Source organism: Balaenoptera physalus (assembly GCF_965194825.1).
Source record: "Balaenoptera physalus genome assembly, chromosome: 12".
Lineage (NCBI taxonomy): Eukaryota > Metazoa > Chordata > Mammalia > Artiodactyla > Balaenopteridae > Balaenoptera > Balaenoptera physalus.
Window position 1 is genome coordinate 82,060,835 of NC_138897.1, and position 19,042 is coordinate 82,079,876.

The 19,042-nt window shown below is 55.0% G+C and overlaps 2 protein-coding genes across 5 annotated transcripts in view; one reads left to right on the top strand and one right to left on the bottom strand.

Annotated features, from left to right (window-relative positions):
* Positions 1-7,629, top strand: part of PLBD2 (phospholipase B domain containing 2) — a 28,402-nt gene extending 20,773 nt beyond the window's left edge. Inside the window, exons 6-12 of one of the 3 annotated variants that reach the window (XM_082416493.1) lie at positions 927-1,024; positions 3,742-3,902; positions 4,500-4,595; positions 4,856-4,927; positions 5,592-5,747; positions 6,370-6,532; positions 6,636-7,629. In XM_082416493.1, the coding sequence (XP_082272619.1) occupies positions 927-1,024; positions 3,742-3,902; positions 4,500-4,595; positions 4,856-4,927; positions 5,592-5,747; positions 6,370-6,532; positions 6,636-6,803 (914 nt within the window). In that variant the 3' untranslated portion in view covers positions 6,804-7,629. The remainder of the gene's footprint in view (positions 1-926; positions 1,025-3,741; positions 3,903-4,499; positions 4,596-4,855; positions 4,928-5,591; positions 5,748-6,369; positions 6,533-6,635) is intronic. The other 2 variants (XM_082416494.1, XM_082416495.1) reach the window with 2 other exon arrangements.
* A 2,836-nt stretch (positions 7,630-10,465) lies between these two features.
* On the bottom strand, positions 10,466-18,521 carry SDS (serine dehydratase). Of its 2 annotated transcripts, none has more exons than XM_082416507.1 (8): positions 18,372-18,521; positions 14,724-14,878; positions 14,388-14,427; positions 14,029-14,165; positions 13,839-13,930; positions 12,853-13,080; positions 11,927-12,051; positions 10,466-11,201 (listed from the first exon to the last, which is right to left on the bottom strand). In XM_082416507.1, exons 2-8 carry the CDS (start codon positions 14,874-14,876, stop codon positions 10,993-10,995), a joined length of 984 nt encoding a protein of 327 aa, XP_082272633.1. In that variant the 5' UTR covers positions 14,877-14,878; positions 18,372-18,521; the 3' UTR covers positions 10,466-10,992. The 2 variants fall into 2 exon arrangements, with proteins under 2 accessions (XP_082272633.1, XP_082272632.1); XM_082416506.1 differs by having other exon boundaries at positions 14,029-14,168; positions 18,372-18,520.
* Between the last annotated feature and the right edge of the window lie 521 nt (positions 18,522-19,042).

Consider the following 19,042-nt stretch of genomic DNA (forward strand, 5'->3'; position numbering starts at 1 on the left):
TGTATGATCTCACTTTCACGTGGAATCTAAAAAAGTTGAACTCGAGGGAATTCCCTGGCGGTCCGGTGGTTAGGACTCTGAGCTTTCACTGCTGCGGGCCCGGGTTCAATCCCTGGTTGGAGAATTAAGATCCCGCAAGCTGCGTGGTACGGCCAAAAAAAAAAAAAAAAAAGTTGAACTGATATAAGCAGAGAGTAGAGTGGTGGTTGCAGGGGGCTGGGGGGAGGGGGAAATGGGGAAATGCTGGTCAGAGAGTACCATCTCCCAGTTAGAAGACAAATGAATTCTGGAGTCTAAAGCACTGCATGGTGACTGTAGTTAACAACGCCGTATTGTATACTTGAATCTTGCCAAGAGAGTAGAACTTCAGTGTTTTCACCACACACACAGCAGAGGTAACTACGTGAAGTGATGGATGTGTAAATTAGCTTGACTGTGGCCATCCTTTCACAGTGTCTACGTCTATCCAAACATCACAGTGTGCACCTTAAACACAGACAATTTTTATTTGTCAATTATACCTCAGTAAAGCAGGGGATAAACCCACCCCCCACCCCCCAAAAGAAACCAAAAAAACAAAGTCCGTGCTCTCAGACTTCTGGGTATTTGCTCTGTGAATTATCTTTTTCACAATAGGTTTTTGCAATTAAAAAAAAAAGGAAAGCCAAAAAAAGGTACAGTAATCAAAAAAATTATATATATATATGTATATATATATATATATTGCTACTAGCTTTTACACAAATGGCCTGGTTTGCTGACTCTCAGAAAGACTGGAGTAGGGGCTTCCTCTGAAGCCTGCCGTTCCACCTGGAGACTCCCAAGTCTTGCTGGGAGGGGGGAGTGGGGTTCTCCGTATGTGCTTGTCTGACCAGGCCCCCTCCCCTGCCCCCCCCCGCCCCCCGGGCTCACTCTCCCGCCTGCAGAGCAATCTACCCGGGCTCCCGGCAACAGGGTGACCTTCTCATCCTACCCTGGTACCATTTTCTCCTGTGATGACTTCTACATCCTGGGCAGCGGGCTGGTGAGTCATCCTCTGGTGTCACTTTTCTCCCCGGGGGCAGCTTCACACCCAGCAGCTTAGGCACAGCAGGGGGACGCAGACACCCCCCATTCCCGCATCACCACCACCCCAGGGCCGAGGCCGTCCTCCACCAGGAAGCGCTTGTAAAATGTCGCTCCCCAGGTCACGCCCGGGCCTCCAGACCCTGCAGCCGGCCTGGGACTCTGCATTGTCCTGCAGCTCCTCAGAAATCCCTGGTTTGGGCCCTTTTGAAATATCCGTGGCCCCAGTGACCTCATTTTGTGTTTATGTATTTAGGACAAGCCATCTCTCTCCCTACCATGACTCTGCTCTTTCTCGTTCAGCCTTCCCTCTTGCTTTCCACAAAACCCCCTCTAAACCTGGCTGGGTTTTCTGAATAAATGTTGTTTACAATGTGTTGTTTTTATCGGTTTTCCTGGCTGGGCTCCAACCTCATTTAGAAATCTGTTCCTGGCACCCCTAGACGACACAGCAAGCCCTGTAGTCGCCAGGGTAACACTGCAGAGGAGAAAAACATCACTTAAAAAAAAAAAATCCTAGATGCAGAAGACGCCAGTTCCTGGGGAGGGGAGAGGAAGGGGCTCTTTTTCTTCTATTACTTTGTGAGAGGAGCGTGGGATTTAGTTCCCTTAAATGTGGGAAGAAGCATGAGAGGGGCCAGGCAGTGGGTGAGGGGACCCCCTTGCTGCGGTCTGGGGTGGGGAAAGCAGGAGTGAAGCCTGGGGAAGGACAGTTGAAATAGTTTGATCCAGTTACGAAAAGTGTCCGGGAAGGAAATTTACCTCCATCTGGGTTCTTAACTGTTTTTGTGCCACAGACTCCTTTGGCAGTCTGGGGCCGTGAACCCCTTCTCAGAATAATGCTTTTAAATGCACAAGCCAACATATATGGGATTATAAAGGAAACCAATTATATCGACATGCATTTATCGAAATATTATATAAGTAAACTTTTAATGTAATATACAAGTATACCTCGTTTTATTGAACTTTGCAGATATTGCAGTTTTTACAAATTGAAGGTTTGTAACAACCCTGCATCGGGCAAGTCTGTCAGAGCCATTTTTCTAACAACATTTGCTCATTTTGTGTGTCTGTGTCACATTCTGGTAATTCTCACAATATTTTAAGGTTTTCATTATTATTATATTCATTATGGTCATCTGTGGTCAGTGATCTTTGATGTGACTATTGTAATTGGTTTTTTGTTTTTGTATTTTTTTTTCTATTTTTAAATTAAGGTGTGTACATTGGTTTTTAAGACATAATACTATTGCACACTTAATAGACTATAGTGTAGTGGAAACATAACTCTTATATGCACTGGGAAATCAAAAAATCCATGGGACTTGCTTTCTTGTGGTGTTCGCTTTATTGCAGTGGTCCGGCACAGAACCCGCAGTATCTCTCGGGTCCGCCTGTATGTGCTGCTTTATTAGCACGTTAAATAAGAAACTCCAGGGACTTCCCTGGTGGTCCAGTGGTTAAGATTCCGTGCTCCCAAGGCAGGGGGCACGGGTTCGATCCCTGGTCGGGGAACTAAGATCCCTCATGCCACAAGGTGTGGCCAAAAAAAGAAAGAAAGAAACTCCAGTCGCAGGTGGGCTACCTGCCATAATTTAGAAGTATGAGGAGCGTAAACGATATCTTGAGATGTGTGCAATCCTGTCCTATGGTGGGAAAACATCTGTGATTTCTGTTGGTGACGATCTCAGGTACCGCTAATAACACTGTCATGTGTCACCTCATTAGCAATGGAAGGAGATGCTGCATTTCGGTTTGACATTAGCGGAAATAAAGATGTAATGTTTCCCCGCCCAAGTCTGCAGACTCCCTGAGCACTGTCCCAGGTTGAGAACAGCCCCTGGCGCAGAGAGAGGAAACTGCCCTCCAGGGCTTCTGAGGCCATGCGGGTCTGAATCCTGGCAATGACGTGGGACACTAGAGGGATGAGGAGGGTACAGTGTGGAGGGAGTAGAGAAGCTCTTCCTACCTGGGCATCGCTATTGAGAGGCTTGCTTTGCAGATTCCTCTTTGAAACATCATATTGATGGCTACTGCTATCTCGTAGTTGTTTTCCAGCTTCGTATAAAAAAGGAAGAAGCATGCTAATATCCTGCTGTAGGGGAGCAAGCCCCGATTTAAGAGTTGGAAATCTGAGGATCAAATCTTGGCCCAGCCACGTAGCGGCCATGACCTTTTGGCAAGTCTTTTAGCTTCTCCAGGCCTCAGTTTACCTTTCAAGAAGAAGGGGGCTTAATAGCCGTGCTGTGTTTTCCCCCGGAGGGCTGTAAGAGTTCATGGAGACTGTAGCAGTCCACCAGGCTACCAACCCCAAGCCTCCCAGCTTTCCCTGCGGAACTGCAGGGAAGGGGTAGAGATGGGATGCTATGTCTCTCTGGGGAAAGAGTTGACCCACTTGGTAGGGGGAGTGGGTCCCGTAGGAGCGGCACCCTGGGCTCTCTTAGGGGCTGTTCCCCAGGGCAAAGGTGGATGCATGATCTTGATCATGACCCCCCCTCAATGCTCATCCAAAGAACTAGTGAGGAACATGCACCTAAGCCAGGACATGAAGTTTTAAAAAACTAGTCAACAAATTTGAACCACGATTGATGCAGCGCTGCCACTTGGTGGCACCACGCCCCAGCTGTGAGTTAGGGGGCCCTTTCGTGCAGCGCCCCCTCGGCTCTCCCACAGGTGGCCCTGGAGACCACCATCGGCAACCGGAACTCGGCCCTGTGGAAGTACGTGCAGCCCGAGGGCTGTGTGCTGGAGTGGATGCGAAATGTTGTGGCCAATCGCCTGGCCTTGGACGGGGACTCCTGGGCCGATATCTTCAAGAGGTTCAACAGTGGCACGTGAGTGGGCTTCTGGCACTGCGGCCGTCCCACCCAACCTCCCCACTAATGCTCAGACCCTGGGAGACCTGACGTGGCACCAGGGCCACACCCCCCACACCCTCTGCAGAGTCCTCTCCTTGTTTTATACGTGGGGAAACTGAGGCACGGGGAAGGAAAGGATTTGCCCCCCTCTTGCAGGCTCCTCCACCCAGGGAAAGGCTCCCAGAGGGAGGACAGGAAGACACTTGGAACTTGAGAGCTCTGGGGACAGTGGAGAGGGCCATCCGAGGGGATGGACATGGGTGGATGGGGGCCCCATGAGCCAGAGACACGGGAACTGCATAGGGCAGGGTCTTAGGACATTGCGCAGAGTTGACCTTTGTTCCAGTAAGCACTAGGGAGCCATAGACTCTTCTGGAGCAGGTAAGCAGCATGATGAGAGAAAAGTCTGAGGACGCCTGCTCAAGCTGCAGCGTCCGGGTGACGGTCGGATGGCCGGACGCGCCCAGACCGCCCCGGCCCCATGATTCCTGACTGTGTGTGGCCCTGGGGGCAGGGGGAGGCTGGGGCAGTGACCGCAGGGTCTGTTCAGCCCTCCTTCCTTGGGCACGGCAGGTACAACAACCAGTGGATGATCGTGGACTACAAGGCATTTGTCCCCGGCGGGCCCAGCCCTGGGAAAAGGTTGCTCACCATTCTGGAGCAGCTCCCGTGAGTACCCGGAAAGGGGCAGGGCATTCCGGCAGAGGGAACTGCCGAGGCAGAGGCCCGGAGGCAGCTGAATCGTGTGCGGGAGGGGAAACATCAGGAAGGCAATCCTGGAGGAGAAGGCAGCTCCTGATTGGGGCTAAAGATTGGGGACATAATCTAGCCCCAGGCAGTGGGGAGCCATTGAGGGTCCTTGAGCAGGGCAGCGCCCACAGGAGCCCCCTTTCTCACCACTCCTGCCCCGTGTCCCTTCCCGGTCGCAGGGGCATGGTGGTGGTGGCCGACAGGACCTCGGAACTCTACCAGAAGACCTACTGGGCCAGCTACAATATCCCGTATGTCCCCCCTTCCTGGTATTCCCCACCCTTTGCTCAGCTCTCCGTGCTGGGGAGGGGTGCTTCCCAGGCGATTCTTTAACTCCACAAAGAAACCCACCCTACCCCCTTTTTCTCCAGGAAAGCCCTGATGGTTTTAGGGTACAGTTGTGAGGTCGGCATCCGTTCGGCCTCCCAGTCTGCACCCACCCACCGCAGGGTGGTAGGGGGCGGCCTGGCTCAGGTGCCGACCCCTGCCGTGGCTCTCCAGCTGGAGCTGCTTTAACTGGGCTGCACAGCCAGCACCTCTTGACCCTCACTGTGCTTTACCTGGGTTATCCCCTTTGATCCGTGCAGCCACCGTGCGTGGTAGCCACGGCTCCTATTCCCATTTCACAGATGATGAAACTGAGGCCTTGGGAAAGTACCTAACTCTCCCAAGGTTCCACAGGTGGCCAACAGTGAAGTCAGAATTTGAACCCGTGCCTCTTGGACCCCCAGAGCCCTAGCTTGGCCACCCCACCAAGCCACCCCACAGCACAAACAAAAGACATGATTATTGCTATCCCGACTGTCGTGGTTGTTGGTGTTAATGTCCTGGCACGACCGCCCCCTTCACCTCCCTGGCCACGGTCACGGCCGGGTGAAGTCAGTGGGGGTCGTGAGTGACCATCCTCGTTCCCAGCAGGTCCTTTGAGTCTGTGTTCAACACCAGTGGGCTGCCGGCCCTGGTGGCCCACTTTGGGGACTGGTTCTCCTACGACGGGAGCCCCCGGGCCCAGATCTTCCGGCGGAACCAGTCGCTGGTACACGACCTGAACTCCATGATCCGGCTTATGAGGTACGCGAGGGACCATGAGCCCAGAGTCATGTGGTGGGGCTTTATTGTAACTCATTTCAACCTCCCAACAAGCCCGGGCGGGCGGCAGGCGGGTGGTGCAACTGTGTAGCAGCCAGGGCAGCAGGACCGAGGCAGCGCTCAGCTGAGCCCTCTTGCTGTCCTCGTGTCATGGGTGAGGATGACGAACAGCTGTGGAGTGACCGCCCTGTGCTGGGCTCCGTGCTTGGCACTGGGAAACGGGCACAGGATGTGTCCCCACTGTCCTTGGGGAGCACCCTGTCCTTTGGGGGATGCAGAAATCCATCCCGTATTCACACCGACGTGGACGTGTAACTAGGACCGTCTGAGCTCCAGGAAATGCTGTGAAGGGACAAAACGGGGTCTCTAGCCTGGCCTGGGATGGGGGCCCAGAGGGATTCCCGGAGGGAGGGAGGGATGGCGGAGCCGAGGCTGAGTGAGGCCTGTGGAGTGACCAGCTGAAGGGGGAGGTGGTGACTGAAGCCCAGGCGGCGGGAGGGAGCCGGGCACGTTGCAAGCAGGCGGCTGGGTGAGGGGCTGCCGCTAGCAGTCTGGCCTCCCCCGCTCCCCGCACCACTGATGTCTCCTCTCTTTCCGCATCCAGGTACAACGACTTCCTGCATGACCCCCTGTCATTGTGCAAAGCTTGCAACCCCAAGCCCAACGGGGAGAATGCCATCTCGGCCCGCTCTGACCTCAACCCAGCCAATGGCTCCTACCCCTTCCAGGCCCTGCACCAGCGCTCCCATGGGGGCATCGACGTGAAGGTGCCGGGCCTGGGGCTGTGGATGGGGTCAAACTTGGGGCGGCGAGCAGCAGAGCCTCGCAGGTGGGGACAACTCAACGACCTGCCCTCCCCTCTACCCCCAGGTGACCAGCACGGCACTGGCCAAGGCCCTGCGTCTCCTGGCGGCCAGCGGCCCCACGTGGGACCAGCTGCCCCCGTTCCAGTGGAGCACCTCGCCCTTCAGCAGCCTGCTGCACATGGGCCAGCCCGACCTCTGGAAGTTCTCACCCATCGAGGTCTGGTGGGACTGAGGCTCCATCTCTGCTCTGCTGCCTCTGCCCCTGCTGACCCCAGCGGGGCCACCCGACTGGCTGCCACCCTGCCCTCCTGGCTGTCCCCCCGCCCCGGTCCCCCGTGTGAGCATTGCCCCCCGCGCTGTGCCCACGTTGGGGACCTGGGTCGGCCAGGTTCACTCTCGTCTGGGTGGCCTCCTGGGTGGGGAACGGAACCCGATGGGACCCAGGACTGACTCTGTCCCCCTAAGTGGGTGATGCCATCCCCGTCTCCCTCTGCCTCTCGTCTCCCTCTGCCTCTCTGCGTCTCTCTCTCTCTCCCTGCTTTTCTCTCTCTTCCAGCCTTGGGCCCCCTCCTCGTGCCGCCCCTTCCTGAGGGCGGGAGCCGGATCCTGGGACCGGGTTCCGGGGCCCCTAGGGGGGCCGGCAGGAGAGGCCTGTTCCAGTGCCTGCTTCCCAGTGCTGTTCCTGCTGGCGGCTCTGGAGCTTCAGCCCCCGAGACCCGGGCGTTGCCTTCGGTTGGCATCTCTCCTCCCAACCCCCGACCCCAGCCCCACTCTGCTCCGTCGGGAAGTAGCTCCCCTGTTTCTCCTCCTGGAGAGCCTCCTTGAGGACAGAAACTTGAAACCAAACAAGAACCAAAGTTTCTGGCCACTTGTGGCTGGAAGGGCCCGAGTGTCCTTCTCTCTCCGGGGGCAGGCAGGAGTGTCAGCCCCCTGCTCCAGCCTCGGCCCATGCCCCCCCAAACCCAGGCCTGCCCCTGGCCTCAGGGCAGTGCCCACAGGTCCCCTGCTGCAGGAACCAAATCGCAGGCTGTGCCGCCATTAAAAAGAGAGGCCATGGCCCCTGTGCTGTGCTTCTTGGGGCGGTGGGGAAGGCTGGGTCGGCGCCCTCTCTCTTCTCAGGTTCGGGTTCTGACCATTCACCTATGCATCTCCTGTCCATCCTTCTGTCTGTCCATCTATACATTCATTCACCTGCCAACCCGCCCACCCCTCGTCCATCTGCATAATCATCCATCCATCCATCCGTCCATCTTCCAATCATCCATCCATCCATCCGTCATCCAGATACTGACCCATCTACCCATTCATCCATCCATCCATATCTATCCGACCATCCTTCTATCCATATGTTTATTGAACACCTACTTTGTTCTGGGTCCTGTTCTAGGGCTCTTTTAACCACCAAGACCTTCCCAAATCCTACTGGGGGTTGAGGTGGGGGACAGATCAACACAACACAGAGTCCCTTCCCACCTGATCTTACCCAAAGCCTACAGTGGAGACTCGCACAATGCGATGTGCTTAGGGAGAGGAGAGCACACAACCCGGGAGTCCGAGGCCTGGGCTTGAATCCTGTCTCCACCTCTTACTAGTTATGGGACTTAATCTCTCTGAGCCTCGGTTACCTCATCTGTAAAATAGGTAACCATGTGAGCAGCATTTCCCCACGCATGTGTGTGCACGTTTGGTGGGGGGAGGGGGAGGATTTGCTGCAAAGGTGGCTGTGACGTAGCCCACACGGGGCCTCACACACTCAACGTTCGTTCATTAGCGAGAATTTATCGAATGCTTAGAACATGCCAGGCACTGTTATAAGGTCCTGGGGATACCTCAAAACAACAGGTATCCCCCCCCAAAAAAAAATCCCTGCTCTTGTGACGTTTACATTGGGGAGGTAGATAGATATTGAAAATAGACATACAGTGTGTAAGATGCTGGTAAATGCTCTGGAGAAACTAAAGCACAGTTGAGGGCTGGGGATGGATTTGCTATTTTTTTTTTGACCTCGCTGTGTGGCTTGTGGGATCTTAGTTCCCTGACCAGGGATCTAACCTGTGCCCCCTGCAGTGGAAGCATGGAGTCTTAACCACTGGACCACCAGGGAAGTTTGCTGTTTCTCACCATAGCTTTACAATTCTTGTTATCTGGGAATTGACAACTTGTGGTTCTAAAAATTAACTTTTCTGCCGGTACATTTCCCAGCTCCCTTAAGAGTGTTGTCTTTCCCAGGTCTCTTGAGCTCACAACAGCCCTGTTAGGTGGGGTAGGCCGGGATGTTCACATGTGGTTAAAAGATGAGGATGCAGACTTGGAGAAGGGAAGTGACGTGCCTGAAATCTCAAGTCTTGGGCCCTTCAGAACTAGGATGGGGCCCCAGGTCTGCAGACTCTCCCATGGGACACAGCTCTCCCTCCCCATCTCCTTGTGATGGCGCAGGCCCCAGCCGAACAAAGGTCACCACCCACCACCACTGTGCGCCAGCCACTGGATCTTCCCAACCACTCATGAGGCTGAGGCTTTTATGAGACCCATTTGGCAGATGAGCAATCAGAGGCTCAGGCTGGTGGAACTCAAACAGGGCCACTCTGTAGGAAGGGGCAACTCTTGTCTCTTCCCTAGAATGATTCTGGTCCCTCTTTCTGCTTTTCAGGAGTTAAGGGTAGGTGTGAAGCTAAGGTGACTGAACAGAGAATGGGGGGGTCATGCAGATGGTCCCCCACTGGAGCTTCAGCTGATCCAGTAAAGGCAGGACCCACCTTTGCAGGGGCAGCCTGAAAGGCAGTCTCCCTCAGCATCTTTGCACTGGGAGTTTCCCACAATCCTCAGCTTCAAGATGGCAGCCGCAGGCTCATCTGTGACTTCTGCCCTCCCCTGCAGGACCAGGGTCTGGCCAGCTGGTCGGCCCTGGCCCACAGCGGCTCCTCCTTTAGTGGGCAGAGATGTCTGCCTCCCTTCTTTTGGGGTTTTGTGCCTGATTCAGGCAGGACAGTGGAAGCTGGAGACTCCTGTTCTGGGCAGGTTTCCCTGAACTGAATGCTGTTTTAGGCCCTGTCCCCCTGGGAACAATTCTGGGGCCAAGGGGCTGATGATTTCCCATCCCTTTCCCGCTGTCCTCTCTCCTGGGTTTTTAAAGTACATGTGCTGTCCCTCCTGGCTGGAAATCAGCACGTAGGCCTGTCGCTGGGATGGGTTTTCCCTGAATTTCACAGCACCTGCTCTTGGTCAAGGTGGGTGGGGGACTGCAATCCCACGTGGATCTGTGTGGTATCCCGAAGGGTTAGGTTGGTTCTCAAACTTCACTTTGAACTTGGGGATCCACTAGTGTCCCAGGGGCTGCTATAGGCAGTGCAGGGATGTTCTTGAGTGGCTACGGGGGGCTCCTTTCAGGAACTCCAGGCAGCCCCGGCAGTTCCTCTTCTGTCTGGTTTATCGGCTGGCTTCAGTAATGTGCTGTCCTTGGAAGAGAGGGTTTGTGTTTGAGAGGGTTTGCTTGACGTTGACCAGAGATGGGTGTCCAGTGTCAGTTTACACACCCCCACGAATGGGGGGCTCACTACTCCGCTCCCAGTGGTTCTGTGATAAAATCATTCTGTTATCAGGAAGGACTTCCGATCAGAATGAGGTTGGACTCTTCTGCCTCCACTGGAGGCCCGCATCCCATCCCAAACCCCTCGTGTTCAGCACAGCTCCCCCTCGCCTTCTCCCTGCCATGCAGGGATGCCCCCTCCCGGCACACAAGCCCAGCAGGAGTTGGGATCCTGGCCTCCAAGTGGGAGCCCAGGGTTCCCAGGGGTGGGGGTGGGGTGGAGGATGGAACGGTGCTCAGTGCTGAGAGCTGGGGGCGACAGCAGGCACGGTGGGGTGGAAGGGAGCGAGGGAGGAAGACAGCCATGATGGAGAAACTCAAAGGAGCTTCATTTCAATAAATAATGCTTTTCTTCTTCAATGAAAGTTTGCACATTAGAAAAGTGAGTAAGGATGGACTTTGGGCTTTCTGCGAGGAGAGACAAGACGGTTCTTCCACCCTGGGCTGTGGCCCTGTCCACCTTCCCAGCGAGAAAGCCTGGGTCGGGGACATCTCATCTTGAGGAGGCCCCGCTGCTGTCCCTCCTGCCCACCCTGCTCTGGGTACCAGGTCTAGTCCATGTGGGCGGTTGCCACCCTAGCAGGGGTGGATAAGAGCGGGGCGCGGGGAGGGACCACAGAGCAGTCACACAGACACCAAAGAGTTCAGTTCACAGCCTTGCCGGCTTCCGGGCCCTCCGCACAGTGGGGCCCTCCGCACAGTGTTCGCGTGAGAATGAGGTTACCGGCTGGCCCGGGCCACAGGCTCCCAGCAGACACAAGAATAATATTTAACAACAAGTCACTGGATGAAACTCCAGCCCTTCCAGGGGTCTCCCGGGTAGGGGGAGGCGTCCTCACTGGGGCAGCCCGCTCTTCATGCCCAGCTGTTTCTTGAGCGCCGGCAGCTGGGCCAGGCTGATGTTGCTGCCCCCACAAACGATGACCACGAGGGAGGACAGTGGGGTGCAGAGCTTCCCCTCTCCTTGCAGCTTCTGAACCACGTTGCTGTAGATGGCAGCCAGGGCTGCCCCACAGGCGGGCTCCACCAGGATCTTCTCGTCATCTGCCGGAGGAGGGGGATGGTGAGGGTAGAGCCAGAGTTCCGCAGGGTGCAAGGGAACAGTTGGGCCACTGGTAAAGCATGAGCCAATCAGCTCTCAGCCCTGGGCACAGACTCTGGTCCTGGACCAACCCCACCCCGCCATCATTACCCTACATTGAACTTCCAAGGTCTGAGCCGGGGCTGAGTTTCATCGTCAGTGCTAACACTGATAAAATGATTGTAATTTCCTGAGCACCGTGTGGAGCATTCTGAGGAGTCATCTGAGCAAGAGTGCCAGGGTTGATTAGCCAAACTAACTGTGAGTGTAGGAGAATTAAGTGGCAGCTTAAGTGTGTGTGTGTGTGTGTGTGTGTGTGTGTGTGTGTGTGTTTGTCATCCTTGTCCCAGGATGAACCCAGTAAGAGTCCAGCTTAGTTACAGACCCACCTCTGAATCCAACACTGAGGCCCATAATTTCCTTTTCTTACACTGGCTACCAGGAAACTCAGAGCCAACATTTTAGATACTCCGTTATTTTTCCTTGCTGTTATGTTATCAGACTTACTTCTTCATTTGTCCCTTTGGTCTTTCTATTTTTACCACCGCATTGCATTAACTTCCATTAATGGGAAATTCCAGGGAGGGACGGGAGACAGAACTGTGAATGGGAGCCCTTGGCACGCCAAGTGGACAGCCACTTAGGTCCTGAATCAGCAGGTTGGGTCTTGAAAGGACTTGGCACATACCCACAAACTTCTCAACAGCGGCCACAGCCTCCTGGTCCGAGACAACTTCAGAGAAAATGGGGTGTTCCTGAAACACCTTCATAGCCTGTGCTGTCACAGTGGTCACGCCCAGGGCTTTGGCAACACTGGAGAGGCAAGGATGGAGAAGGGGGGGAAGAGATAGGAGAGAGGAGGGAGGCAGACCACGTGACTACCTTCTGGCCAATGAGAGGTAAATGGAAATATCGTGTCTTTAAAGGGAGGGGGCATAGCTTCTGCCCTGACTTCTTCCTGCTAGATGGAGTATGGGTGTGATAGCTGGCACTTAAGCAGCTATTTTGGGCCATAAGTCTACATGATAAGGATTATGGAGAACAAACTCAAGGATCCTGGGCCCCTGGCTTCGTGGAGTTGCCCCTGGACTGCCTACCTCCAGATTTTTTTTTATATATGAGAGGAAATAAAGTTCAATTTTGTTTAAGCCATTGTTATTTTGGGCTCCTGTATAATGTGGCCAAACCTAATCCTAATCAAACACCATCTGTCAAAGGTTTGGGGCTGGGATAAGAACTCCTTGGGAGCAGGAGCTGTGTTTATTCACCACTGTCTCCCCAGGATCAGCCAGTGTCTTGCACATATTAGGGGCTCAGTAAATGGTTGGTAAATTAGTGAGGTGTGTAAAACCCTGCCACAGAGGAACCCAATTAATGATTAATATTAGACTTTTCATGCAAGGAAGTGTGATGCTCATGGTACAGAGTCACACAGACTTGGGTTTGGTCCCAGCCGTACCACTCACTGGCTGTGTGACTCTGGGCAAGTGACCAAAGCCTCAGTTTCTTCACCTATAAAATGGGACTGGCATCGGGATCTGCCTCACAGCCAGCACCGAGGGGGGAGCTCCCCAACGCTCGCGGAACATAGTGGCAGCACCCCTGCCTACTTACCTGGTAATCTGGGGCAGGGTGACAAGCTTGCCGGCCTTGGTGGAAGCGTGGAAGCTGTTGGCTCCGATGGTCTCCATGGTGATGATGGGCACGTCCCCCCAGCCCACCTCCACCAGCCCCTGGGCCACTCCGCACAGCAGGCCTCCACCCCCCACCGCCAGCACGATGGCCCCCGGCTTTGTGCTCATCGTCTCCTTCAGCTCCTTCACGATAGAAGAGTGGCCTTCCCTGGAGGAGGTGGGTGGGCGGGGCAAGTCAGGGCTGGGCTTCCTGGAGACCCCAGGCAGTCCTGAAGATGCCACTTACCCTCTGTATTTGCCCTCATCCCAGGCGGCTGATGGGCCTCGGGGCTGGTCCCCTCGTCCCCGACTCCACCCTGATTTCCAGCTGCCAGCATCTGCATCTCTACCTGAGGGCTTTCTCTGGCCACTGGAGCACTATGACTGTGGCAGCTGGAGGTGCCAGGAGATGATACGCCCTGGGAGCAGCCCCCAACCAACTATGGGGATTAAGAATTACGGGAGCTGATGCACAGACGCCCCAGCATCAGCTTCTGCAGGTGCGGTAACTCTGGTTCATGTTCAACACTGGCTTCCAGGGACCCCCGAGGGATTAAGCTCCAGCTGCCCACAGTGGTCACTGGCCCATCAGTGCTCTTTATTGGCTTCTCTCCTCACTCCTCTAATGAGTCGCCTCCCAAGCCAACTGCTTTCCCTGAAATCTTTGTCTCGGTGTCTGATTCCGGGGGACCCAATCACACACACCTGTGTATCTGAGCCCACGTGTTCGCTCATGGTCAAGGAGAATGGGCCTTGGTGCACGTGTGTGCGGGCACCAGCTGCCATGCCTGTGTGTGTGCTTCTACAGGGTGATGTGCACACACGTGTACACCGCTGTGTGTGATGGTGTGCTTCATGGCAGGTGTCTACTCAGTGGCGTAGCGGGGTGGTCACTACCCACCCCGGGTGACCCTGGGCTCCACGTACCAGATGAGGGGGTCGTCAAAGGGAGGGACATAGATCCAGCCTGAGTTGTTTTTTGGCAGGGCCTTGGCCACCCTGACAGCCTCATCCAATGTCTGCAAGATCACAGAGGAGGCGGGAGGGGTGAGGGGCTGGGGGACCTGGCCCTGCTACCAGGTGCCCTCCGTGGCCCCTGCCCCAGGTTGGCACTCACCTCACCCACCACCTTGACCATGGCGCCCTCATTCTTGAGCCGCTGGATGGTGAGGGCAGGCGTGGTGCTGGGCACGACGATCGTGGCGGGGATGCCCAGCTTCCTGGCCGCATAGGCAGCTGCCATGCCTGCGTTGCCTGCTGCCAGGGGTCGGGGGCGGATAGCGTTAGTGGGACTCCCTGACCGCCAGGCTCTGAACCCTCCCTGGGTGACCGCTGGCCTCCAGCTGGAATTCTAAATTGGGACTTCTGCAGATGTTTGCAACGGCTCATTGCTGGGGAAACCAGGGCCCAGAGAGGTGGAGCCCCTGGCCCCAGGACACACAGCGGAGGACAGGAGGAGGCATGCAGGCCACTTACCCGAGGAACAGACAAAATGTTCACAGCCTCGCTCAGCCCACTGTAGAGACAAAGAGGGAGGGGATCAGGCCGTACATCTTCCCTCCCCAAAGAGACTGGCTCAGGGAAGGGTGAAGGAGAGGCAGGCCACTGATGGCTCTGGGATCAGTCCACAAGGGGACCCTCTGGACTGGCACCCCTTAACCAGAGGAGGCGTTAATGGTGGGTGCTCAGGCATTGCGGGGAGGTTGCAGGGCCTAGCCTGTAGCTCCTAGGATTTCACACCGCACTGGGCCTGGCCTGTCCAGAAGGAGGACCTGCCGCGCTCTCCCGGATGATGCAGAGCCCGTGCTGTACCGTCTTGCAGAGGTGTCCGATGCCCCGGATCTTGAAGGAGCCGGAGGGCTGGGCACTGTCCATCTTGAGATAGACGGTGGTGCCAGCCACTTTGGACAGGGTCATGCTGTCACGGATGGGGGTCTTCACGTGCAGGGGTTCGCCTGACATCATTGCTGGGAGAAAGGAAGGAAACCCAGAGGGTCAGGGGAGCTGGCCCTGGTGGCAGCTGCTGCCATTCAGTAGGCAGTGTGGCTGGGAGGGACCCTGTCGCTATCTTCCCAGGAGGCCAAGGACAAGGCCCAGGTTATAGCAACCTGGAGACCTGAGTTCAAACCTCAACTCGGCCACCTACTTGACATGGGACAAGGAATCTCCCTTCAGCCTCAGCTGTCTCATCTGTAAAATGGGCATAAGGGCCACCTGCCCCCCCCCCCACCTTGCCCACCCCAAGACACACATACGCTATGCTGGAAAGCTACGAACATCAGAAATAACATCCAGGGAATTCCCTGGTGGTCCAGGGGTTAGTACTCCTTGCTCTCACTGTCGAGGGCCTGAGTTCGATCCCTGGTCGGGGAACTAAGATCCCACAAGCTGCATGGCGCGGCGAAAAAGAGAAAAAAAAAAAAAAAGAAATAACATCCAGACTTTGTAGCTTTTGAAGAGCACGAGGTGGAAATAGATTTGCAGGTGCTGATTCAGAATGAGCCACAAGATGGCTAAGTGGCGGAAACAGGGGCGGGATATCAGGTCTAGTCTGTGCAAAAAATGCAGGGACACACGCACACACACACAATCCACATGCTCCCGTGTGCACAGAACATCTCAGGAAACACACAAGAAACCAGTCAGGGTGGGGGCCTCTGAGGAGAACTGGCACTCGGCATCCCCTTATGTACAATTTGAATGTTTTGCCATGCGCGTATATATTACTTATTTAAATATGCATTAAAAAATTTTTTATTTTAAAAATTATTTATTTATTTATTTATGGCTGCATTGGGTCTTTGTTGCTGCATGCGGGCTTTCTCTAGTTGCGGCGAGCCAGGGCTACTCTTCATTGTGGTGCGCGGGGCTTCTTATTATGGTGGCTTCTCTTGTTGCGGAGCACGGGCTCTAGGGCACGTGGGCTTCAGTAGTTGTGGCACATGGGCTCAGTAGTTGTGGCTCACGGGCTCTAGAGCGCATGTTCAGTAGTTGTGGCGCACGGGCTTAGTTGCTCCGCGGCACGTGGGATCTTCACAGACCAGGGATCGAACCCATGTCCCCTGCATTGGCAGGTGGATTCTTAACCACTGCGCCACCAGGGAAGTCCAAAATATGCATTTTATAAAAACTAACCTTCGGAAAGCCCTGTACCCAGTTAGGGGAAGCTTTTTATTATTGTTATTTTTTATAATAATTACTATATTATTTAATAATCACTTCTAAAGTGATTACCATGTGCCAGGCACTGTCTTCAGTTTTACAGATATTAACTCACTTAACCCTTTTAACAGCCCTAGGAGGTGTCATTATTCTCCAGTTCTCCTGGTGAGGAAACGGACTCTGTTTTTCAGGTTGGCCACGTGTACCTCTTATGATGCGACATTGACGCTTTTCTAGATGGGAGGTGGGGTAGGGTCTATGCTTCCTCCTCTTGAACTGGGTCGGGGGTGGGAGGGGCGCTGTGGCTGCAGTGGAAGTGACACTATGTGACCTCCAAGCAGTGATGTGCTGGTGAATATTTAACTATGGCCTCTCCAAAGGAAAAGAAAGTCCTGATTTCTAGTGTGTGGCTCTAGCCCAGCGTGGCTCTCAAGGCTGGTCCATGTAAGGTGACCCAGCTTCCACCTGGCTGGTAAGCTCCCTGTCCTAACCCAGACGCCATGATGGGCACAAGCCCAGGCCGCACGCGGAGGCCACGGGTAGGTGCCCTGTCCGACAGTTCCAGCTGAGATTCCAGCTGATGGCCAGACATGGGGTCTGACTTAGGGATGACTCTAGCCCAGCTACCATCATCACACTGCAGCCCCCAGGTGAGACCCAAGTGGGAAGTACCTGGCTGAGTCCAATCAAGCCCCAGAGTCATGACAGGTAAAGAATGTCTACTGTTGTTTTCAGTCACTCACCTTGGGGCGGTTTGTCACACAGCAATAGAGACTGGAGTATTGACTTGCCCAAGGTCACACAACTAGGGAGTAGGGGAGGCAGGATTTTTATTTTTTATTTTTGGCCGTGCCACGTGGCTTGTGGGATCTTAGTTCCCCAACCAGGGAATGAACCTGTGCCTACGGCTGTGAAAGCGTGGAATCCTAACCACTGGACTGCCAGAGAATTCCCAAGTCGGGGAGACAGGATTTGAACCAGGCAGTCTAGGCCCAGAGCCAGGCTCTCTCCAGGACACATGGGTGTGGCTCAGGCTCCCCTGTCTGCACGGATTCTGGGTGACTGAGAAACTAAGGTGGCCCAGAGTCTGACCACACCCCCGCATACACATGCAGGCTTTCCATCCTGCCTCTCTTGCTGAGTCACAGGGGAAACTGATTCTCCCCAACTTGATCGGAGCCAGAATTGATCAGCGGGTGGTTGACCAGCCTATCTACTCCTTCCCTCCCCCCGACCCCAGAAGGCCAGGCAGGGGTGGCTACCCTCGCCCATCCCCCCACTACATTTCCAGTGACTCCACTGGTCCAGCCCCTGGACCTGGGTACTCCTGGCCCAGGCATCCCCCCTCCTGGAATGGTCCAGATATGCCTGGCTTGGAAGAAAAGTGGGGGATGGCATTCCTGACCACCCCAGCAGCCTTAGCACCCCCCAAATATGGGCCTCCCATGTCTGTCTGAATTAACTGACATTCAGGGCCTGGGTTGGGGGGGCCCAAACACACACCACCTCTCCCCTAGATCTGCTGAATAAAAGTCAGAGACAAGAGGCATTCCAAAACAGGGGCATCCCCACATCTGTTTGAATTAACTTTTAGCTCCTGGAGGTTATTCCTCAAACAATGGCACTCCTGTTCTGGCTGACTGGACCTTAAGTTCTTATGCAGGTCTTATGCAGGTAGCCAAGTCCTGGCCTCAGGGAGCCCTCCTGGTTGGGGCGGGGGGAGGCACCCACCCCTTTCAGGTGGATTTGGAACACCCCCCCCAACCCGTCTCCCATTGTGCCATCGGATGCCCTCAGGTGAGGGGGCAGGGTCCCTCCAGCACAGTGCCCTGTGGAAAGGGGGCATCTGTAAACTGCACTGGGCAGCCATTCCCACCTGCTAAGGAAGGTAAGACTTCAAAAAAGGAGGCTGAGCCAGGCGCGGAGGAGGGAGAGGGCGCGGGAAGCTGCAGTCTGCCTACCTGTCACCCGGCAGTCAGAAGTTACAGTCTCACGTGACTCACAGTAAGAGCTCAATAAAAATGAACTATTATTATACACGGACTGAACACTTTAAGTGCACTATCTCATTTCACCCTCACAACAACCTTAAGAGGAAGGTTCTGTTATTATTACCCCCACTTTACAGATGAGGAAACTGAGGACCAGAGCTGGCAGTGAACCCAGACAGTCTGGCTTCAAAGCATGGGTTTTTATGCTCAACTGACTCTACCTCCCCCTCTTCCCCTGGGAAAACCCAGGCTGGCCACAGGCACTCCAGTCGCAGGGATGGAGCTGAGGATGGATGGGGCCGCTTACCGGGCAAAGGCGATGAGCTGGCGGCTGGACAAAGCGTGCGAGCAAGGGAGGGATAGATTGGAGATGGTCTTGATGGGTAGACGGCCCACGGACAGATGAAGTGCCGAACAGGTAGAGAGTGTCTTCAGAATTGTCCCGGGGCTAATGGGTCCGGGCTTTATCCCCCCGGGCGCCTCCGGGCAGCCAATGGGGCCCCAGGACAGGCCACACCCCCGCCAGGCCCCGCCCCCTGGCCCAAGGCCGGGGGCTTCCAGGAGGGGAACCGGCAGCTAGCTGCGCCTCTCTGGCAGCTGCTTCTGTCATTTTTCCAGTCCCGCTAGCCACCTCCCCTTCCCCACCCACAACCTCACTTGCAAATGAGGACAAACACCTACTTCCCTAGGGCTTTTAGGAGGCTGCTGGAGGAGGGTGTGCGATAACGCACTTAAAGTCGCTAGAGCGTGCTTGGCACTTAGTAGGCACCCAAGAAACAAACAGTGGATACTATAGTTATCCTCATCTTACAGAAAGGGAAACTGAGGCACACAGTAAGAGGGATGAGCTGGCACTTGAACGCAGCAGTCTGACTCCCAAAACTGCAATCTAAACACAGTTTTTAAAATTGCCGTCCCCTGTCATCCTTTATGACTCCTTTGTCCTAAAGGGGCAGACAGCCTTATGGGTAAGACCCA